At 39.0% G+C, this 21,473-nt stretch overlaps 1 protein-coding gene across 2 annotated transcripts in view; it reads left to right on the plus strand.

Moving 5' to 3' along the window:
- The window catches only part of EXOC3L2 (exocyst complex component 3 like 2), a 640,637-nt gene extending 621,402 nt beyond the window's left edge, over nt 1-19,235 (plus strand). For both annotated transcript variants that reach the window (XM_044062610.1, XM_044062617.1), the window contains one exon: nt 16,774-19,235. In XM_044062610.1, coding sequence (XP_043918545.1) covers nt 16,774-17,053 — 280 coding nt within the window. In that variant the 3' untranslated portion in view covers nt 17,054-19,235. The remainder of the gene's footprint in view (nt 1-16,773) is intronic.
- The last annotated feature ends 2,238 nt before the right edge of the window (nt 19,236-21,473 follow it).

Consider the following 21,473-nt stretch of genomic DNA (forward strand, 5'->3'; position numbering starts at 1 on the left):
TCACGATTTGGCTACTTTAGAACTAATCAGTTAAGCCTATGGGATGTAGAGAGAATCTCCCATATAGATTGTTTCCTTTTTGGAATGTTAGTTCTGTGCAAGTTCAGGACTCTGCCAAAGACATGTTCATTACACGACTGTCTTGTTGATTTCCATCTTTACAGTTAAATTCATCCTCTGCAACCCGATTTTCTTTTGTGACCACATAAAGTGTACCTTGAAGATTAAAAACTCTGGTGTTCTTCATTAGCACTGCTTCAATGTCCTCATCCGTGCAAATAGGGTTCCTTATTAGACACCATCCTTCATTAACAAAACAAAAAAAAAATCCACATTTATAATTGGTTACAGGAAAAAGGTCCATTTTACTGAGGAAAACATATTCTCAAACCCTGACTGTTGCAATCCAAAATTGCATGAGAAGCTTACACTCTATAATGAAGTAATGTAGCTGTGACTCATTATGGGACAGTCAGTCAAATACAAATGAGATAAACAGTAATATCTTTCTGTTTAGGGAATTCATTTGAGTTTTTTTATGTTCCCCATTATCTCCCTTGCACATTACAAACTCAAATGTCTGTCTTGACTCCAAAAATGTTCATTTCTTTCAGTCTTCCTAATATTCACTGTTCAGTCCGTACCCCTGTATCCTTGTAGAGTACTCAGTGTAACTGTCTTTCACTCAAAAAGTGTCTGGGGCTGGTACCATAAGCTTTCGGACTTGGCTATGGCCACTACCTTATTCGAAGCAACAAGAGCAGAGAAGAATATTAAACTCTGTGCTGACACTTTAGATACCTGCCTGTAATACTGCACGTCACTTCTTAGTTGCAGTGCAGATTGCTGGCCAGCACCATCAGTCTACACATTTTAAACTTTGAAGCAACAGGTTACTTTAAACTGCCTTCATCTCCACAGAAATATTTCCATTTCTTCACTTAACATAGGGAACCTACATGTAGTATCTGTCCTTTGCATACCTCTCAACTTCTTAGAGCTATAAAATTTGGATAAAATCGAAAATAATGAGAAAACAAACACCCCAAACAGGGCAGCTTTGTAATATTGTTCTTGTAAACTTAGAAAGTTGCTAGAATAACAGGATTTGTATTAGCCTGCATTTTCTGAAGGTATGAAGTCTGAAACTCAAATGTTTGTCATTATTTAGTGACGTCAGTCATCAATGATTGGTCAAAAAGCTACACATTTTATGAGGAACAGTCCAAAAATACAAGGCACAAATCTCAAAATTCTGTGAAAATCTGGACAATTGAAGACTATGTCCCTTTTCTGTGTGTGTGTGTGTGTGTGTGTGTGTGTGTGTGTGTGTGTGTGTGTGTGTGTGTGTGTGTGTGTGTGTGTGTACCCATGCATAAGTGAGTGAATGCATGTGAGCGTGTGTGTGTGTGTGTGTGTGTGTGTGTGTGTGTGTGTGTGTGTGTGTGTGTGTGTTGTATCTGTGCATGCATGTGTGTGCATGCTTTTGTTTCTGTGTGTGTGTGTGTGTGTGTGTGTGTGTGTGTGTGTGTGTGTCTACGTTTTGGTGGTGTTTTCTTGCATAAAAATACATCTCTTTTACTTATTATTTAAATGCAACTGTTAACATGATGGGATTGGATCAGCTTTCTAAAGATAGCTGTCACGATTCTAATGGAACAACAATCCAGCAGTAATTACAGGGAAGGAGTGTAATTTATAAAAGCAAGAAATCTTGGTAGATGTGATTCATTGAGTATCTTCATACTTATCTCATTCTCACCATTAACCTCTTAACCTCTGTTTCACTCTGCTGACTAGAAAATATAAGTTAAAAATTGTAGGGCTAAATTTCAAACACCTTGAATGGTATTACAAACATCTTGAATATATATACATATTTTAAGCCATGAGTTTTTTTGACATGGTGATTCAGGAGAACAGAAACACAAAGAATTTTAACACAAACAACATCCTTGTAAGGAATGATGGCTCTGCCATTTATTCTACTTTTTAAACAGCTCTTATTCAGATGTGGTTTCATTTATCCATTGCTTTTCTGATGTTGAGTCACCTATTACTCTCATTATTTTAATAATGAGTATTATAAAAAATTATAATAATGTTATTAAGGAGGAATTTTAGTTAATTATTTATTGCACGGATCCATATTGGACTTGGTGGAAAATATTTAAATTACTACCGGAAATGGCATCTAAGGACAAATGGCATAGTGCTATTCTAAAGAGATCTTTTTTACACACATGCACCACACACAAGTACGCACATACACAAACACAGAGATACACAAATGCACATGCAAGCCTTTATGTCCTTACAATTCTTTCTCTTACCATTGACAAAAAACCTTGACATCAAAGTCAGTGTGTAAAGAAATAAAAATCAGCTGCTTAAATTACACTACTGGCAACTATGACAACAAAAGTTAAACGCGACGGCCTAACACATACTTTATAACTAAAACTCCCGACTGCTGTTGATTACTCTAAGCACATAAAAAAAGAAAAAATGTTAAGCAAATACATGTTAGGGACTGGTATCCTCTCCTTTAATAGCCATCTACCAGAGTTACATTTCATTCAGAGTAATCAAACATGTGCCTGTTGAGTTTGGAGTCTGACTTACAAAAAGAAGAACCAATTTATATTGCTTACACATGGATGGCATACAATGAATAGAGACAGTGTTATCTTGGTACCCTCTCAAGGGATATTGGCAGTGTAAAAATACTTTTTAAGTGCCCAGTAAGTCCTTTTTTTTGGCACATACTCTGTGCGTCATTAAGGGAGGGCCGGCAAAGTCTTATCGCCTTTCTTTATTTGTTTTCCTCTCTTGTTTCCTGCTTATTGCATCCTGGCAAATTGTTTCAGAGTCGACAGATTGCCCATAACGTGTGACTGACAGTTGCTTCCTGTTTTATCTGGACTCTTGTAGTTTGAGACCAAAGGAGGGTAAACAAGAGTCTGAGTGACCCACAACAGGAAGTAGAGTCAATAGCAAGTTCCTTTTGTGTAGTCTTACTGTGAGCAATCTGCAGTACAGCAATTGTGCTCTCTGTTTCAGAAATGCTCTTTGGGGAGTTATTAAAAGAAACAGTGTTAATTAACAGTTCTTCATAAGCAAAAGTGAAACGTAGCTTAATACAGGCAACATAAAGAATTTCAAACTAATGAAGAAAAATAAAATGGATTCTTATAAAAGACAATAGTAGAATGTATGTGCTACATGCTGTAGTAGGAACCTTTTATCAGCATTTACCAGTTCCATCAGCTCTTTCAGTCAGTCATGTTTTGTGGCAGCCTGGCTACACTTCTCAGTACAATGACACATATTTTCATTCACGATTAGCTAACATCTTCATAGATATTCCACTCTCATCATTGACCCCTTACCTCTGTTTCTTTCTTTTCTTTTGCTGTGAAACGTTTGTTTTATGTGTTTACAAAAGCAAGGGCAGACCTTGGTACTCCAGCAGCTCAGAATGCGACTGACCACACCAGTGATATGTAAAAATTATTTGAACTGGGCAAATGACTTGAGTGTGTGAGGGATGTTCAATGAACTTGGAAGTACCTTGGCAGACATCCTATTAAACCCCTAAAGTTTTGAATATGAAATTCTGTCAAGTACAAAAAATGGGGGTGGGGGGCATATTACTAGAAGATTGCTAAAAATATATTTTCTGTTGCCTTTAATTGCACATACAAATTCTGCAGATATTTTTATAGGTTTGCTGATACAAATGCACAACAATACAGTTATATGATGCTTCTGCTAAGCATCTGACATTGGCAGAGGGAAAAGAAAAAACAGTACATGCCCCTGAAATTCATACAGGAAGGGATTAAGTAAAAAGAATTAAAAATCAGTAGGCAGTGTGGTAGAATGAAAAAAGAGAAGATTAGCCAACATTATTGCAGCATTTGCAACTATGGAATACAATTCTCATTGTGGAGGACTTGATGTCTAATGCCCCGACAATGAAGTGGTCAGTCATATGTGTCATTCCCTAGAGCAGGACCAGGAGTAATAGCACCATTATATATTCTCTTTAGGGCACAAACAAGTATGGCCATTAGTCAAAATTTCCAGCAAAAGGAGGGATGAACAAGCTCCTAGAACAATGCTGATGAACTGATGATGTCTGCTCCCTGGGAATGCCCAGGCCTATTTCAAGCGCAGTCCAAGAAAGTATTATTTTTATATGTGATCAGGTTAAATACAGCATAATAATCAATGAGAATGCATTTATGAATGCAAATGTGTAATACAATAATGTACTAGTTAGTGTCAGAGACACAACAGGCAGCACTGCAAAAGGTTGTGGGTTCTATTCCCACACCAGGCAGAACGATTGCTGACAATACAGTTCAGTTATGGGGGGGGGGGGGTGCATTCTTGAGTCTGTTGTCCTTTGAATGAGACGTTAAACTGAGGTTCCATCTGCTTGGTTGGTGGTAGTTAAGGTGGATGTAAAATGAAACCAGTGAATGGTATGCAGTAACTGTCACAGAAACTGAAACAAAATTAATAAAAGCTCCTAAATGGAAAATCTCAGGGCCAGATGCAGCACCCAATGTCTGGCTAAAAGTATTAACATCTTCACATGAAGATTTAGCCTTATAAGAACTACTTATATGTGCACCCTGAAAAGACACCAACCTGATTAACAACAGGAAACATGATACCCCTTCTTAACAGTAAACCTGCAAGATATCCTAAAAATTATAGGCCGATAACCTACCTTCTGATGATGTATAAATTATAAACTGTAATTGATGCCAACAGAGTTTACAGTCATTCAGAAGAAAACTCAGTTATGGCAATAGAACAGAAGGGTAACAAAATAAATTCATTTGGCACAAAGGCTAATTTGTTGCTAAATAAGGTCAAACGGGAAAGAATACTAGAGCCTCTGTCTCCATTGTCATCCTTTAGTTAAAGTATTTATAGCCATTTTCTATGTCCTTAATACTTTTGGCATCTGTTCATGCCACCAAAGTTATAATGTCAGACCAGATCCTTCAAAAGAAATAGATCATTTAGCTCTCTGAGATATAATTTAGCATTAGAAATACAATCTAGATCATGTAACCCAAGTACAATAGTACTGTCACTCTGAGGGCAGAAGGTATCTTCAGCCCATTCCACTTCATCCCTTGGATTCTTTTCCAGTGAAGTTTAATTCTGATAAGGTCTATCTACAGCTGTTTTCCTCCTGACTGAACCTAAGACTCACTTTTCTCAGCACAATATACATGACACTCTCCCACAAGTAACACAGCTCTGGATCCTTCAAGACAAAACTTCTGTTAATCCATGATATTAAACATTATAGACAGTGTATCCCACCCCCATTATGTGCATACTGGCCCCAGATGAGCCAAGCTGTTCTGTTTCCTTACACCTCAGCCCTGCTTTTTTATCTAATGTACCAAGTGATTGATTAGGGTATCCATCTGCATTCTCTTTAATGGTTTCCCTGTTAGGTCCTTATCTGACGATGTCTAATTTTGAATTTTGATGTTCAAGTCTAAGTCATGCCAGATCAGAAACAAATGGCATGAAAAGCAGATCATGACAGTGCTGAAGTGCGTCAGTACTTTCTCCAGGACTATCACAATGCATTGCTTTTGTGTAACTCTCTCACTAGCTTTCCAGAACTATATTCTAGGTTATACTTCAGAATTTTAAATGCCCATCTCATGTGGCAAATAAATGCAACTTTACTTCTCCTAGTAAGATAACCTGCTGTCATTTCCTAATCTGCTTGTCTCACTTGCTCGGCCAGCTTACTTCTTGGTCAGAAATGTTTCTACATGGTCACGTGAGATGCAGCTGCACTCCCAACTAAATGTAATCCCAATAATATAAGAACATGGCCAACGTGGCATACGATAGAAATTCCATACTGATTCCATGAAAGCTCTATTGACTGGCTGACAGTAATTATGAGAGAGCTGTTATTGGGTTTATGGCATTTAGTATGCTTAAATGAGACAGTTGGGGATTTATTCCCAGGTTTGGTTTGGTAAAATTTTCATATGGAAGATATTCCAATCTTAAAGAATTGCTAAATAAGCCTTTATGCGTTTCAGAAAATAGAATTATGGGTTCTTTTTCTTGTGGAAAATGTAAGGTTTGTCAGAAAATCAGGAACATTTCAGGCAGTTTCATCAATGGACATAAATTTATAAGTAAGAATAGGTTTACTTGTAGTTCATGTGGAGTGGTGTATACCACTGGTTGTGGATGTGAAAGAACAAAATATATAGGTCAAACGAAAAGAGCTGTCAAAGTCAGAATTTTAGAACATTTTGGACATATTCGGAATAAAAATTTTAGGAGTGCTGTGGCAGATCATTTTTGTAAAGTACATGAGGGAGATGATTCCACCTTCTTTTTTAGTGTTTTGGCAAGTCCATTTCAAGTGAAAAGTGATGAGCTTAAACAAAAATTGAATGTGCTTGAAAGTAAAATGATTTTAAACTATGGGACCTTGACACCCACAGGGTTAAATTTGGAGGTGGATTATGTTTAAACTGTTTATTTTTAGAATATTAATTATATTATGTATTTATTAGTATACACAACTGTATTTGAGGTTCATGTGAAAATATTTATGTATTAAATGTTTGTATTTTGATAGTTTCAAAGTGAATTTAGATTTTGTATAATTTAAGAAACAGGTATGGGTCACTTTAAAAGAGTTAAGGTAATGGGATATTTTAAAAAAAATGTAAGGGCAATAGGATAATTAAAAAATTAAATAATCAACTAATATGTGAATGATGGGATTATAACCTGGTATAAATGTAGAATTCATTTTGATGTATGTATCCTTGAAGGCTAGAGGCCGAGGTACCAGATCTTGTGGTGAAAGTAAAGAATTCATTTATTACCTTTGCTGCTGTGTGTGTGTTTTTTTTTCTTATTTTGATGTTAAAAGTGTTTTATAAACTTGACCTAGCTGTTCCCATTAGTCCAGCTGACATGACTGAAGCTTGATCTATCCTTTTAACATTCTACAAATTGTTTAGACCCGAGCCTAAAATGCACAACTCAGTATTACTGAATGTTTTTTGGTATTTCTTACTACGTTCTTTTCTCCACATACCTGGTACTTTAAGACCATCTCCAGATAACTGCCTGCACAATATCCTTGGCAAGGTGCTTAAAAAGGTGCCAAAAGCCCTACACGTTTCTTTGCACAATTTTCACACACTTGTATTGCAGGAGTCTTGTACAAACTTTCCTACAAACTTGCACTGTCCAGTTTCCTTTACCTCTTAAGGAATCATTATTAATATCCAATCTGCCTCTGATCTAAAGGAATGGAAACTGGCTAGCTGCAAATGTCAGTAGCTACATTAAGCCAGCTTTGAAAGGATCTCAATGAAAAAGGCAAATCATTTCCCAGGTTCTGGAGCACCAGTTGCCTCAACACGGTCTGCATCTTACCTGATTAAGACATTCTACAACTGAAAGTAAACACCCCCCCCCCCCGAAAAAAAATTCTTTTTGGCATTCTTCTGCCTCAAGTGTCTCACTATACTGGCCTTTTTCTCAATTCATAAAATCATCTAATAAATGCACCACTCTACTCACGGAGTCAGCCAGTTGCCAGGTGCTCATTTCAGAGGTTGTGCATGCCACCACAATAACATTTACCAGCAGTCTGCATATCCGGCAATTGCCATTGCTGCTACTGTATAGGTGGCAAACAGAATACAACCTCAGTAATCAGATTATAATGATCAGGTACCAGATAGATAACATAAACTGCATCTTCTGCAATGAAATGCTGCAGTTTTGTTGTTTTCTGGCTATGGTGTCATTTATTGGCTCTCTTTTGACATTGTACAATTGAATAAGACAGTAGTCTCTGTTATCTTTCTTCAACTCCAGGCCTATAGGAGATACATAAGATTATTGAAACAGGAATTACCAAAAGAGGCTGTTTCCCCGCCTGCCATCATTTCTTTTTCAGTCAACCCTGGTGTATAATCTTTTCCTGCCAATGATTTGAGGTTCCTACACCTGTCTTCTAAGTCCAAGGAATCTGCATACAAAGGAAAATCTTTTCTGAATCATTTGACTAACAATTACAAAGTCTGTTTATTAAAGTACTCTCTCAACAGTTGTAGCAAATGTTGCCAATTTCATCAAAGTGTTTGACTCAAAATCTCTGCATCTACTCAAATATGACTTTCCTATTCCATAAGGAACCTCTACATCACTGTCATTTGCTATTATTGAAAGTCCTTCTTCCCTTCTCTGTCTGGCAACTTGGCATTTGACAGGGGGACTGTGACTACATCATGGTTGCCACCCTCCCCCCCATCTACAGACCAGTTCTTCAGGTGCTATATACCAGGCAAGGTATCCTGCAGAGACTGAGATTCTCCATTCAACCATGGCTTTAACCTACTGAGCCAGATGTTGGGATAATGAATATCCCACAACACAGATTTACTCATATCTGTTATCTTATGAAACATTTGACTGCTTTGCTATGAAGCTTACCCACCCCTCATCATGCGCGCATTATAAATGTTTTATAAAGAAGATAACGTACAGCTAGCCTGCTCCTTTCCTTCAGTATTGTTACTCCATTAGGTGTATAAACCCCAGGACCCAGTCCTCCCATGGCTTCACATTAGACTTGTGTAGCTTGTACTTGTCTAACAATGCAAGTGCTCCAGTGATATTCTTTTCCCCGGCTCATTCTGCTCTATGATCATATGCACCCTGTTCTGGTCCAACAACTCAAACACACCCAAGTGGTATCTTCCACATTTTCTCCCTCACTGCTGGTGTTATTCTGTGGAAAACTGTAATTTATCTCCCTTCTTACCACCTCTAGAAGTCCTTAAGAGAAATAAGGTTACCCCACAGTTACCTCATTGTCATAACCAGGTGAGATTAGGTTTTGACCAGCCATTCCTGTGACATATGTCTTTTCCTTACTTGGAATCAACCTTTTACTGCCTAGTGTCTCAGAGTATGTATCTGTGCATTCTTTCATGTACTTAACATTCACACCATTATAAGGATCAACTGGTGGTCTCCTTCCATATATAGGCCTCTAAACTCAATAAACCTGGGACATCCTGTGGTGTACCTGTCTGCACTAATACTTCCACTATTGCATTCAAGGACCAGATGTACCTCTGGGTTACTTGCTTTTGCTTCCTTCTTTCAACCCCACCTGCAGTGTGGACCTTGTCCTTGGTCTGTCACAGCTCTATCAGTAACTCTAAGCTTGGGACATGGAAGACTGATGGCTGGCAATAAATTCACCTGTGTCCCTTTCATTCTAAGATGGATTGCCAACTGGCTCACAAACCAGACATACACTATCAAACCACATCAACAAGCAGAGCTGTTGCCAGCTGGCTGCCACAGGGGTCAGTGCTGACCCTCTATTGTTGGCTGTATACTTCTCAGAATCTAGTTTTGTTTGTATAACTTGAGCATTAATCCAGGCATTCTTTAAAGTATTCAATTGTATTTATTACTGCTTGGTAGTAACTTGATTAAAGTGTAGCTATCATTCTAAGTCTTTTGGATTAAGCACTTGGGCTTCAGACCAGTTGTTTTACATTAGGAAGGTTTGTGGCCTGCACTGTGGTGGCAGGACAGGTAGCTTACATCCTTCTAAGTTGGGAACTGCTGATTGAGGGCTCAGTGTCTGTTATTCTAAAAGTGTATTAGTTCTGGTTTAAGCACTTGGGCTTCAGGCCAGTTATTTTACATTAAGAAGGTTCGTGGTCTGCACTCTTGTGAGAGAAGAGGCTGGACTCTGCCCTTCTGAGCTGGGAATTTCTGGTTAAAGGCTTATAGTGCTTGCATATTTGAACTGTTTCTTACTGAAATTAGTACACCTTGTTTGCCGTAGCATAGACTAGATCCAGGCCTGCTGAATCTAGCTTTGTTTATGTGCTTGTTGTTTGTTTGCTTGTTATTTCCCTGAAATGCTAATTCCACCTAAAACACGGCTTTTCAGCGCTTCTGTGGATCCCTAGTGATATCTGCATTGCTTACTGTACTTATTTCCTTGTTTCACTTGAAAGAAAGTTACTGTTTGTCGTTTTTGCATTTAAGTTACCTGTAACACATTGACTTTAAGTTACCTGGCACTTGCTCACTAAAGCAATTATATAAGTCAGCACTAAAAAATTAAAAGCACTACACCCTCACAAACTCCCCTTGAGTACCTTGTTCCCCATTGGCCCTTTTTTTCAATTATAAAGGAATTCCCAATACTATTCTAGCATGTCCAAAGGTCAGTTGTCAATCTCCTCTCTGGTCCAGCTGGTGAATCTGGGAATCTTGAGGCAATGTTACAACTGCCTCATGTACACAGACAACCCTCTCCTCCTCCCAACAAATTCCAACACATGTGAGAGATGCAACCATATAGCCAAACTAGAGGCTAAGCTCTCTCAACTCAGTACTGGCGTAACCAGTCAGGAGGAGAAGGATACCACACTCACTACGATTCCAGTCTCGCATAGACCTACCACGACAGCAAACCAAACACATAAACACACAAAAACATACTTGGAGGCTCTAAATAAAAATCTGCTTAAGCAGCAGAGACCTCCAAAGCAGACACCCAAGCAACCGCCACCCGAAAACAAAGCACGTGCAACACATAGCTCACAAAGCCAGTGTGCCAAACAGTCACAGCCCTTAAGGCTAAACAACACACCTGATACACTTGTAATAGGTGACTCTATCGTCAGGCACACTGACATCCCGCTCACCAGGCTGAACAAGGATAAGGTCACGGTGAGCTGCCTGTCGGGTGCTAGGATCCACCACATAACACAAGCACTCAGGTCACTCCAAGGCAAGTACAAATATAACTCAGTCATTGTCCATGCTGGTGTGAATGACCTGAGACGTACCTCCCTGGACTACATGAAAAGAGACATAGAGGAGCTCTCTGAGCATGTAGCCCAGGCCGGTATGACCCTGACCTTGAGTAGCATCTTACCCTCACCAAGAATGATGCCACAATATGAAGACAAGATGATCAATTTCAACAATTGGCTAAAGTATTGGTGTCATTCAAAGGGGATCCAATGCCTGTTAGCCTGGGATGACATGCTCGACAAGCCACGATGCTTTGCTAGGGACGGCTTGCACCTGTCACCCCTGGGCTTTTGGATATTGGCAAAGGCTCTTGCTTCCCCCATAGTGCCTTTTTTAGGCAAGGCTCAAAAGACAAACCCACCTCCATAGGTATCATAAGGGATAAGAAACTAAGAGTAATGCTACTCAACACCAGAAGTCTAAACCTCAAGATGCATGCACTCGAAACTCTCTTTAGCATTGAGAACATCGATATCTGTGCAGTAACAGAAACCTGGTTCAAGGCTCCCGAGAGCACCCCAGCACTACCAGGTTATACCTCATACCATGCTTTTCGGCCCCAAATCTTGGACCGAACCACAAAAGGAGGGGGAGTATCAATATTCGTCAAAGATACCCACACCTCCAGGTTGGTGGCACAGCACAAAGCATCAGAGACTATCCATGTGCAACTAACAGTGGGTAAAACTGCCTTCCAGTTTATAGCCTGCTACAGACCACTCTCCCAAACCCAGGAACCCCACTCAGCATTCCTGAGAACACTGGAAAATATGAAGGTCTCTCCAAACACCATTATATTGGGCAACTTCAACTACCCAAACATAGACTGGGAGCATTACTGTAGCTCCAACACCCTAGCCCAAAGGTTCCTAGAATTTATAAACTCAAATGCTATGGAACAACTTGTTACCACTCCCACAAGAGGGGAAAACATACTGGACCTGATCATCACCAACATGGGGACTCTATGCTCCAGACCAGAAGTGTATCCCTCACTGGAAAGATCAGACCATAAACTAATTTCACTGGATATTCACATCCCGACCCCACCCCCGGCCCAGAAAACCACAGTGAAAAACTTCTCTAAAGCAAATTTCACACTCCTCAAAACTGAGGTGGAATCCTTCAAAGCCCCCGAGCCTGTGGAAAATACGGCCCAGACCGCAGAATCCTTTATAAACGCATTCTATGAACACCTTCAGGAATGCATGGACCATGCAATCCCAAATAAAACCAAGACCCAATCCTCCAAAGGCAGACTTCCTGTCTGGTGGACCCCAGCCATAAACAAACTATACAATAGAAGGAGGAAGCTACTACATGATAGGGCAAAATTCCAAAAAGGGAAGGCATCTCTGATCAGTATTAGCAAAAAACTACGGGCACTCATAAGATCGTCTAGGCCAGCTTCTAGAGAAAAATTGCACATGACACTAAGGATAATCACAAAGCTTTCTTTAGTTATGTTAGGAACCTGGATGGGAATTCCTAGATATGCTCAGAATTAGTCCAAAGTGACAAAAAAATACATCGAACCCACAGACATTGCCAACATCCTAGCTGACAGGTTCAGCGCAAACCCCCCCTCCCCACCAAAAGGGCAAATATCTATCCCAGCAGAGTGCTGCCCCCCTGACATCTCAGATGCTCAGGTAAGAGCTGCCCTCTCCAAAGCAAAAAACACAGCATCAATGGGACCAGACGGTGTCCCGGGCTGCGTCCTACATGAACTCCAAGAAGAGCTAAACCCAAACATAAAACTACTGTTCAATCTCAGCCTTACTACAAGATATGTATCCAAAGAGTAGCGTACAGCAACAGTGGTCCCTCTCCACAAAGGTGGTGCCTCAATGGATCCTGGAAACTATCGCCCCATAATCCTGACTAGCTTGGTCTGCAAAGCTATGGAAAGGATCATCATGGACCTCATAAATAAAGATATTGGGGACCTACAGACACTGGATCCTACCCAGTTCAGCTTTGTTAAGGGCAGATTCTGCCTCTTAAACCTGGTCAATTTCTTTGAAACAGTCACCAAAGCCATTGACGAGGGGAAGGTGGTCCACACAGCCTACCTGAACCTCGCAAAAGCCTTCAATACAATACCCCACTCGGGCATTATAGATAAGCTCACCAGCTTAAATATAAACCCCTATGTCACTAGATGGGTTGCAAACTGGCTCAAGGACAGAACCCACATGGTTAGAATTGCTGGAGCCATGTCAGACTCCAAACCAGTTACAAGTGGCTTCCCACAAGGCTCAGTCCTGGGATCTCTCTTGTTCGGTATATATTTCTTGGAGGTACAGGCCAACACGGAAGGACTGTGGCTGACCAAGTTCGCAGATGACTGCAAACTGGGCGCCATAATCGACTCTCCAGCCGACACAAGCATCTTCCAAAAGGGCCTCATAGAAACAGGCAACTGGTGCCAGAGCCATGGCCTCAAGCTAAATGCCAAAAAGTGTATAGTCATCCCCTTTGGCAAAAACAAAGTGCCCACAAATGACCACATAGGTGGTAATCCATTAAGTACAGAAGAAGTAATTAGGGACCTGGTGACCCAAGTTGATAGCAATCTCTCATTTGACAACCACGTGGCCAAAGTGCTTAGAAAAACATTTTATATAGCCCACCTAATCATGAAGGGATTCACATCTAGATCAGGGGAGGTCATCATGCCTCTTTACACATCCCTCATCAGGCCCATAATTGAGTACAGTGCCCCTTTTGGGATGTACCTTACCAGACACCTGCAGCAACTGGAAAGACCCCAAAAGTACCTCACCAAAAGGATCAAATGGCTCAAACAGATGCCATATGCTGCCCGGTTAAAGAAACTCCAGCTCTACTCAGTGGCATAAAGCCTGCTCAGAGGCGATCTGTGCCTTATGTATAAAGCCATGTCCAACCCAGAATTAATGGACATGCTGCACCTCAGAAAATCCAAATCCCATCGAGTTATACGCTCGAGAGACTTGAACCTCAGCACTGAAATAAATAGGACATGCTGGAGGGACAGATTCATAACCCAGAGGCTCCCTTCACTCTGGAATAAAATCCCAGTCCAGGTAATGCAGAGTCCCTCATTGACTCTCTTCAAGAGGAATATTGATGAGTGGGTGGGAGATCATAGGTTTACCCCGGGTATCACTTCTGTGTCACTGTTAGACAGAGGCACAGTATACTAACCTTGAAAAAGGGCATAGCAAAATTAATTTAAAATGGGTGGCGAAAGCCAAACACACTCTGGCTAGGCTTATAAATGCCCTAGGGCAGATAGCCTAGTATGAACCTATGAACCTATGAACCTAAGAAGTTCTGGTCAAAACTAAAGGGTTGTGGTTGACCAAGTTTTCCTCATTGTAGTGCGATCCTGGAGTTAATATATATACATATATATATATATATATATATATATATATATATATATATGGGGTGGGGGGCACAACCCCCAACCTATTTTATACATTTTAAACTGTATACAATGATACTTACAACTATAATGAATTACTCTTTTAGAACAGAATATATATACCCAAACTATGTGGGAGGCTATGCACCCCACACCCACAATGTGGGGGGCTATGCATCCCACACACACCCTTACTATATATACTAACTCCAGGATCACACTACAAGTGGGGAAAAGGGCATATACTTTTCAAGGAAATGAGTTTCAGTCAAGTTTTCAATCAATATATATATATACATAATTTATATATATATATATATATATATATATATATATATATATATAATCTATATATATATATATATATATATATATATATATATATATATATATATATATCTATATCAGAGCAAACATTTCCTGAGAATTATACTAAAAAATATGTGAGTTGCATTGATGACAAAGCAATTCAGTGCTGTACATGCCAAAAACTGCAGTTTTATCCCTTTTACTTTTTGTTTGTACATAGTGAATGGTTTAGACTTAATTAAACTTCTTGTCAGACATCCTAGAATTAAATGAGGATAAACTATTTACATAAAATGGAAATCTTTTCAAAGAATGCAGACCACTGCCCAAGGTATACACTAAATTTTCCCCAAAGAGGAATAAAATGACAATGTGCAAGTTTATCAAACTCGCTATTTATAACCCTTTGTTTTATTTAATGCCTTCGGAACATTATCCAAGCCATGACTCTCAACTATCCATGATTTTGCAGAATGCCACTGATTTTGCCTCATATTTTTGTCCTATTCCTGATAAACGTTTTGATTTTCTGGTAAATCAGTGAGGATTATAATTATTTAATAATAACAGGCATTAGAAGTTTCATAGTTCTTATTGTTCAGAAAATGCACACTCATCCAAAACTTATTCTGTTAGGTTCCACTGTGACTTGCCAGTTTTATGAAAGCTGTCACTTCAACAGAACAAAAACAAATGCCCAAAATCCAAGAGGGCAAAAAATCCCTTTTTTTTTGTTTTGTGCAGAGGGGCAAGACTCCCTGCATCCCCTGATGTATGTGTGTGTGGGTGGGGCAGTCCACATTCTTCAAACTTATGTATATAAATTCCAAGGCTGTACCTACTCTAAGAAGGGAAAAATTGCTCCAGCAATAATTTCCATTGGAGAAGAACATTTAGCCTTATACCATCCATCTTTTTCTGCGAGCTACCGAAGCTGGAGGAGTTTCACCTCTAGATTGCGAAGGGAAGCTGTTCTATTAACTTTTTTTAGACAGAATATTTGAAAATTGTCCATGATTGTGATCCTTTCCCCTGCTAAGTTTGTCTTTATCACTGATTCTTGAGAAAAGACATTCAGAGCTATGATCCCAGCAGCAGGCCCTACAAGATCCTACCACATTCTGAATGAACTCCTTGCATCTACAGCAAAGCAAACCTTTTCTCTGTTTTCTTCATGATGAGGATAAGTAATTTCTGTTGAAAAATGCAGAGTTCAATGCATCCATTGAGAAAGGTCAATTTGTCTCACCTCCTAGGTCTTGATGGACACTTGGTTTCTTCCTTCTGTTATTAAGCAAACACCTCCTTATTTTGGTTTACTTTACACTTACTTATCGATCTGGAAGGGGTTTCTTTCTAAAGTCTGTCTATTTTTAACCACATTCTTTGCTAAATGTTTTAAGCACCAGGACAGTACTCTAATCAGCTCATGGGCCATCCCTCATATCCTGCTTTATACTTTTTTTTGTAAATGCAGGTTGTTTTTCTGTTCTGTGAATAGCATGCTGCTCTTTGGTTCTCTTAGGCTCTTAAGAAATATATAAAGTGACTACAAAGAAGTTGAAATTTATTCTTTCTATGGACTACTGTATCTCATGTATTTTTCAGAGCTTAACAGTGCTAATAATTTAAGCTTATGCTTCTCTGGAAGGAACGCAATGTCATTACATACTATGGTTTACTGAAATGAAGCTTTCACTTGTATTTTATACAGATAAAATGTTGCATGTCAGGGATGCTGGGTGAGCATATTGGATTGGCTGGGGAGATAATTTTTTTTTGAGCTATGCTACAAAGTTGGAATTGCCTAGACATGGTAAGGCCTTGTTGTGTCTAATAAATGGTGGCTGTCAAAAAAGCATTTACTAGAAAATGGAAATCAAAGTCTAAACCAACTTTACTAGAAGTAGTGAATATAGTAACAGGGATAAAAATGCTGCAGTAAGCATTATATTCACAGAAATGTGCACATTTTGCATCATCACAAACTCTGTGCAGTCACTTCTTTGTACAGACTCATGTTATAAGGAATAGGGTAATGTGAGTTCCTGAAGGCTTACAAAAACTTTTTATTTCATCAAACCAGAAGTATGACATTTAGAATGGTATATTGTGCAATGTGTACATATTATTGTCTGATCTGATTTTCTGTTATTTGTCTGTAGTAAGAAGCATGTATCTGCTGTCCTGGATGTGCGAGGTGAAACAGATCAAGCTGTTCGACAGGAGATACTCAACATCATCAAAGATTATGAGCACAGTGGCAGTCAAAGTGATCTGTCCCGGGACCGGGCACTCTTTGCTGATATACCAAGAACAAATGAAGTTCGGTGTATCAATGTGTACTCTAACAGAGTGTACCAGTCTCTACTTAACTGTTTCTCCGTGGCTTTCAGGAGGTGCAGGATACATCATGGTGATGGCATAGATGAAGATCTCCTCTAACAACTACCTACTTAATTCACGTTATCATTGTCACTTTAATTGCAACAGATGACAAATCTCAAGTTGAGTAAATTTCCAGTGACTTCCTCAAAATCAGCTGTACTGGTTTACTTGCGCAATCCTCTATGGCAAGAATCATAATGCCCTAAAAAAGAAGATATTGTCAGATGTGTCATTCATGACGGATATTTACCCATACCGTGTTCTTTCTTCAGGTCAAATCATTGTCACAAGGAAGAAAAGAATGCTACCTGATGGCTGTTCAAATAAGCAAGTAGAAGGAAGATTAATGCAAAGTATTTTGTAATGAAATGCCACAATGTCACTGTAGTATGTTCATCTTGTTTTGTGATGTAACAGAGTATGCAAGTGAGATGAATTACTGCCAGAAATATTACACCTTCCAGAATAGCTCGAGTGATATTTAAATAAAAATATGCACAAATAAAAGAAATGTGTGTCATCAGAAACTTTTCACTAAACCAGAGCCTTTCAACAAACTTTAAAGAGAAAAGAACACATGTTCATTCATGTAAATTCTTTCTGAGACAGAGACTAATTGCATGCTGTTGCAGACTTGATAACTATAACTGTGGGTACTGTTGAAATACTGCACTTTCTTGATTCAGCCCCTCGGCCTTTGTGCTTTGGAGGCTTTATATATTTAGTCCTTTCCCTACTGTTGTTTTAACTTATTTTTTCTGGAAAGCGTAATTGTATTATTTTACTGTATTATATGATATCAGCATTTTATTTAATGGTATGTACTTATATTTCATTTGTTTTTTTTTTTTCTCTGTTTAAAATTCATGATTTATTTAAGCAATTTAGCCATTGTAAAATGTGTGTTTATTTATGTAAATTCTTTCAGCTTAAATGTATTGTGTTTAAAATGTAAAGTATGAAGTCTTAGTTTTCTTTCTGTATCAAATCAAAGACAAGTGTTTGATAAATGTGTGTGAGTCACAACTGCATGCCCCTTGCTGTGGATTAATGTCATGGTAAGATACTGGCTGGACATTCCTGATTCAGAAGGTTCTTGAACTCCACACACTGCAGGCCATTTCTGCTGCTACTACAGTACATTGTTAATACGTGAAGCAGTGGCGGGTTTCAGTTCATGGAAAAAGCCGCTGACTTTTGAGAAGTGTGCAGACTGTATTAGAACAGCATGAGTAAAAAACAGGCAACAGGATGACTCAACTGCGAGCAGTGTGAGATGCTTCTCCGGCGATACAGTGGTCACACATCTCCCCAAGTCCCTCACATACTTTTACTGCCACCAGTTAGGACCATGACTTAACCTCTGCCCACCCTGATAGTGATTGATTGGAAAAAACAGTTACTTATCCCTTGTTCCCACTCATCATTCCCATCTCAACAGCAATCAGAATCTCTAGTCTATTGCAGCCTTATCTATAGTATTTACAGCCAAACAAACAGGCCTGTATCCTCACCATCCTTAATGTAAATGGTGCTAAGTGTAAAAGATTTTAAAGAGACTGGTAGAAATCAGTACCCTTGAGATTTTTACGCTCTGGCTGTTTGCAGCCCTTGTGTCCCATCAGGTCCACCCATAGAACCAAAGATTAGTTTGTCCCAACAATGGGTTGGCAGATGGTTTGTCTGTCTGTCAATAGTATGATCATTATCTCCCCTTCTACCCCTACTCTTACAACTTAGTTGTGTTCTTATCCCCAATTTATAAGAGCCATTGCTGTCCCAGGAAACATATGGTATGTCAACAGGTGTTCTCCTCTTTACCCTGTTGTTTATGCTCACTGTTCTGTCTCTTGAACTTCCATTGATGCAGGCCCACAGAGCCCTGCATTCTGCACTACATGTGATAATGTGGTGACTAAATATAAGAAATGATTCTTAACTGTATCGTTTCAGGTTGATTTGTCAACATACAGTAGTGACAGCACCATTACATATTGTAACATCTTGCAACCCCATCCCCACCCTTACACAGCTACCTGCTTCTTTCTCTTCTTCCAGGCTAGCAGTACTGTGACTGATTATGTGGTAAGCCTTGGCATGCCTACAGGCAGGATTCATGACTCACAGATATTGAATTCTTACTCTCCTGTGCCAAAAGGCCCATGATTCATTTAAAACAGTAACTGAACACATGAATACAGCATGCATCTTAAATAAATGGGTCTTTGTATACAACCAATGCTGCTGCCTCGTGATCATTAGTATTAGACTTTGCTTTACAGGAACTTATGGCCACAAGATACAGAGCTTAACCACCAAGTGTGAAACCTGGACAAAGCTTAAAAAAAGCTGCTGAGACTCACAACAAGATGATTTTAATAATGCATTAGGTTTGACAAGCATGAATAGGTTATAGTACATTCTGGAAACCTTTGAAAACTAACTTCCCCCCAAAATGTGTGAATATGAATGTCCTGCTTTATACATGCAATGCCTCTTGAGATTTCAGTGTATTTGCTAACCGTTTTTTTGATGTAACAGTGCTTCACTTTCCTAGTTTTAAGTGTCTCTTTGTAGAACTTGTAGCACAATATGCACATCATACACTGAATACTTAATTTATAAAAAACAAAACACAATGAACATGAAACACTTTATTACATTATTCACTGTACATTTATACATGCCGGTCACACAATCACCTTGATGAATGCAAACACCGATATATGTATTTTGGTAATCATGGGTCTAGGTAAAGGAATTTGATAAAATATACATTTCAGTTAAGTGGGAAAGTTCATAACCATTCTGCTTTATCAGATTCTAATAATTCATCTGTGTATTTAAGCTTACAACAGAACACTTATCACAGTCAATGGGAAACAAAAACTAAGACAGACATAATTTTGCTGTAAGCCCAGTGGTGTACAGCACAAAAATATATGAGGTGGCTGTTGTATGACAGATATATAAACAGTCTGACAAAGAAAGAATGTTTTTTCATAGTTGTCAGACAAATGTAAACACCTTAAGATGCATATATAATTCAAGACCATTGTGTCTTTTGCCTAGTTACAATTGCCCGTACCCTTCAGCAATCCATACCTCCTTTCTCCAGGTGGGCCATATCAGTCAATCTTAGAGTAAATTTGTGGATACCCACCCAGTGATGTAGATTATGTTTAAAGGAAGATAGCGAGTCTCATTGCTTTGCATACAGAGAAACTTTATTCCAGATGTTTAAGAGGTACTGAGTTGTAATAAATTTGTCCCTCAGCTATGTTTTATTTAACAAGTGTTAAAGATTTAAGTTTAAGTTCTAGTATTGGTACAATCATTTGACTTGTGGAGATACAAACAGTTCAAGATAAGTAGGTCTGTAATGGTGTGTTGAGATAGAAATCTATTATCAAACATCTATACGATACTAAATCAAGGGATAGAGATTCCAGCCTTTCCTGATAACTCAACGATATTAGGCTTATGACCTTTTTGGTTAGAAACCATTGGGGTCTTTCTAACTGTTGGATATCTTTAGTGAGATAAATCCCAAAGTGGGCATTGTACTCAAGAACTGGTCTGATCATTACCTGTTTAGCCCCTGATGATATTCCTTCGGTAATTAGCTGGGCTAAATAAAAGAATTTCCTGACAATTGTCACATGATGGCTTTGATCCCTGACTAAATGCTCGTATTGTAGTGGTGAGTTTTCTATATAGTATGATGAGAGGATGGCATGTTTACCAAAAGTGACAATGCTACACTTTTTAGTGCTTACTTTAAGCCCATTTTAGTGCACCAACAGCTTAGTAGGGATTGTTCATTCTGAAGGGTTTAGGTGTCAGAGGGTGACTTAATGACTTAACAACAGCCCTCAGTTTGCACTCATATGCAGACTTTGTTAGCCAGATGTCTTTGTTCTCTGCTTATAGATCTGAGAAGTAAGTCCCAAAAAAGAAGAGGTCCCAGAAGTGAGCCCTGAGAGACACTGCTAGTTAGTTACATATTTTCTGATGAAACACCTGCAACTCGCACTGCATGAGATCTGTCTTTAAGCAAGTTTGCTATCCATCTTTCCACATATGGGTTGATTTTTTTTATTTAACTTCTGCTTGAGTCCAGCATGGCAAATGGTGTCAGTGGCCTTGGCCAGGTCAGGATGCAATATGTGCATTGCACATTCACAATCTGTAGCCTACATAATCCTGTTGAAGAAATTTACCAGATTCAATAGAGAGGATATACTCTTTGCAAAGCCAGACTGTCAATGATCAAGTCTAATAAGATTCTCGATCTCGTAATTTAAAGTCAGTTGTAATGGGTTCCATGACTTTGCAGATGAGGCTGATGGGACTAGTAGGTCTGTAATTACCTGGGCTGGTTGTAAGACCACCCTTGTGGAGGCAACATCACCTCTGCAGTGTGCCACTCATAAGGGCTGAAGGTGATAGATAAATGTAGACTAAACAGTTTAAG

This window comes from Protopterus annectens, chromosome 1.part0 (assembly GCF_019279795.1).
Source record: "Protopterus annectens isolate FY-2018-M chromosome 1.part0, PAN1.0, whole genome shotgun sequence".
NCBI classification, from domain to species: domain Eukaryota; kingdom Metazoa; phylum Chordata; order Ceratodontiformes; family Protopteridae; genus Protopterus; species Protopterus annectens.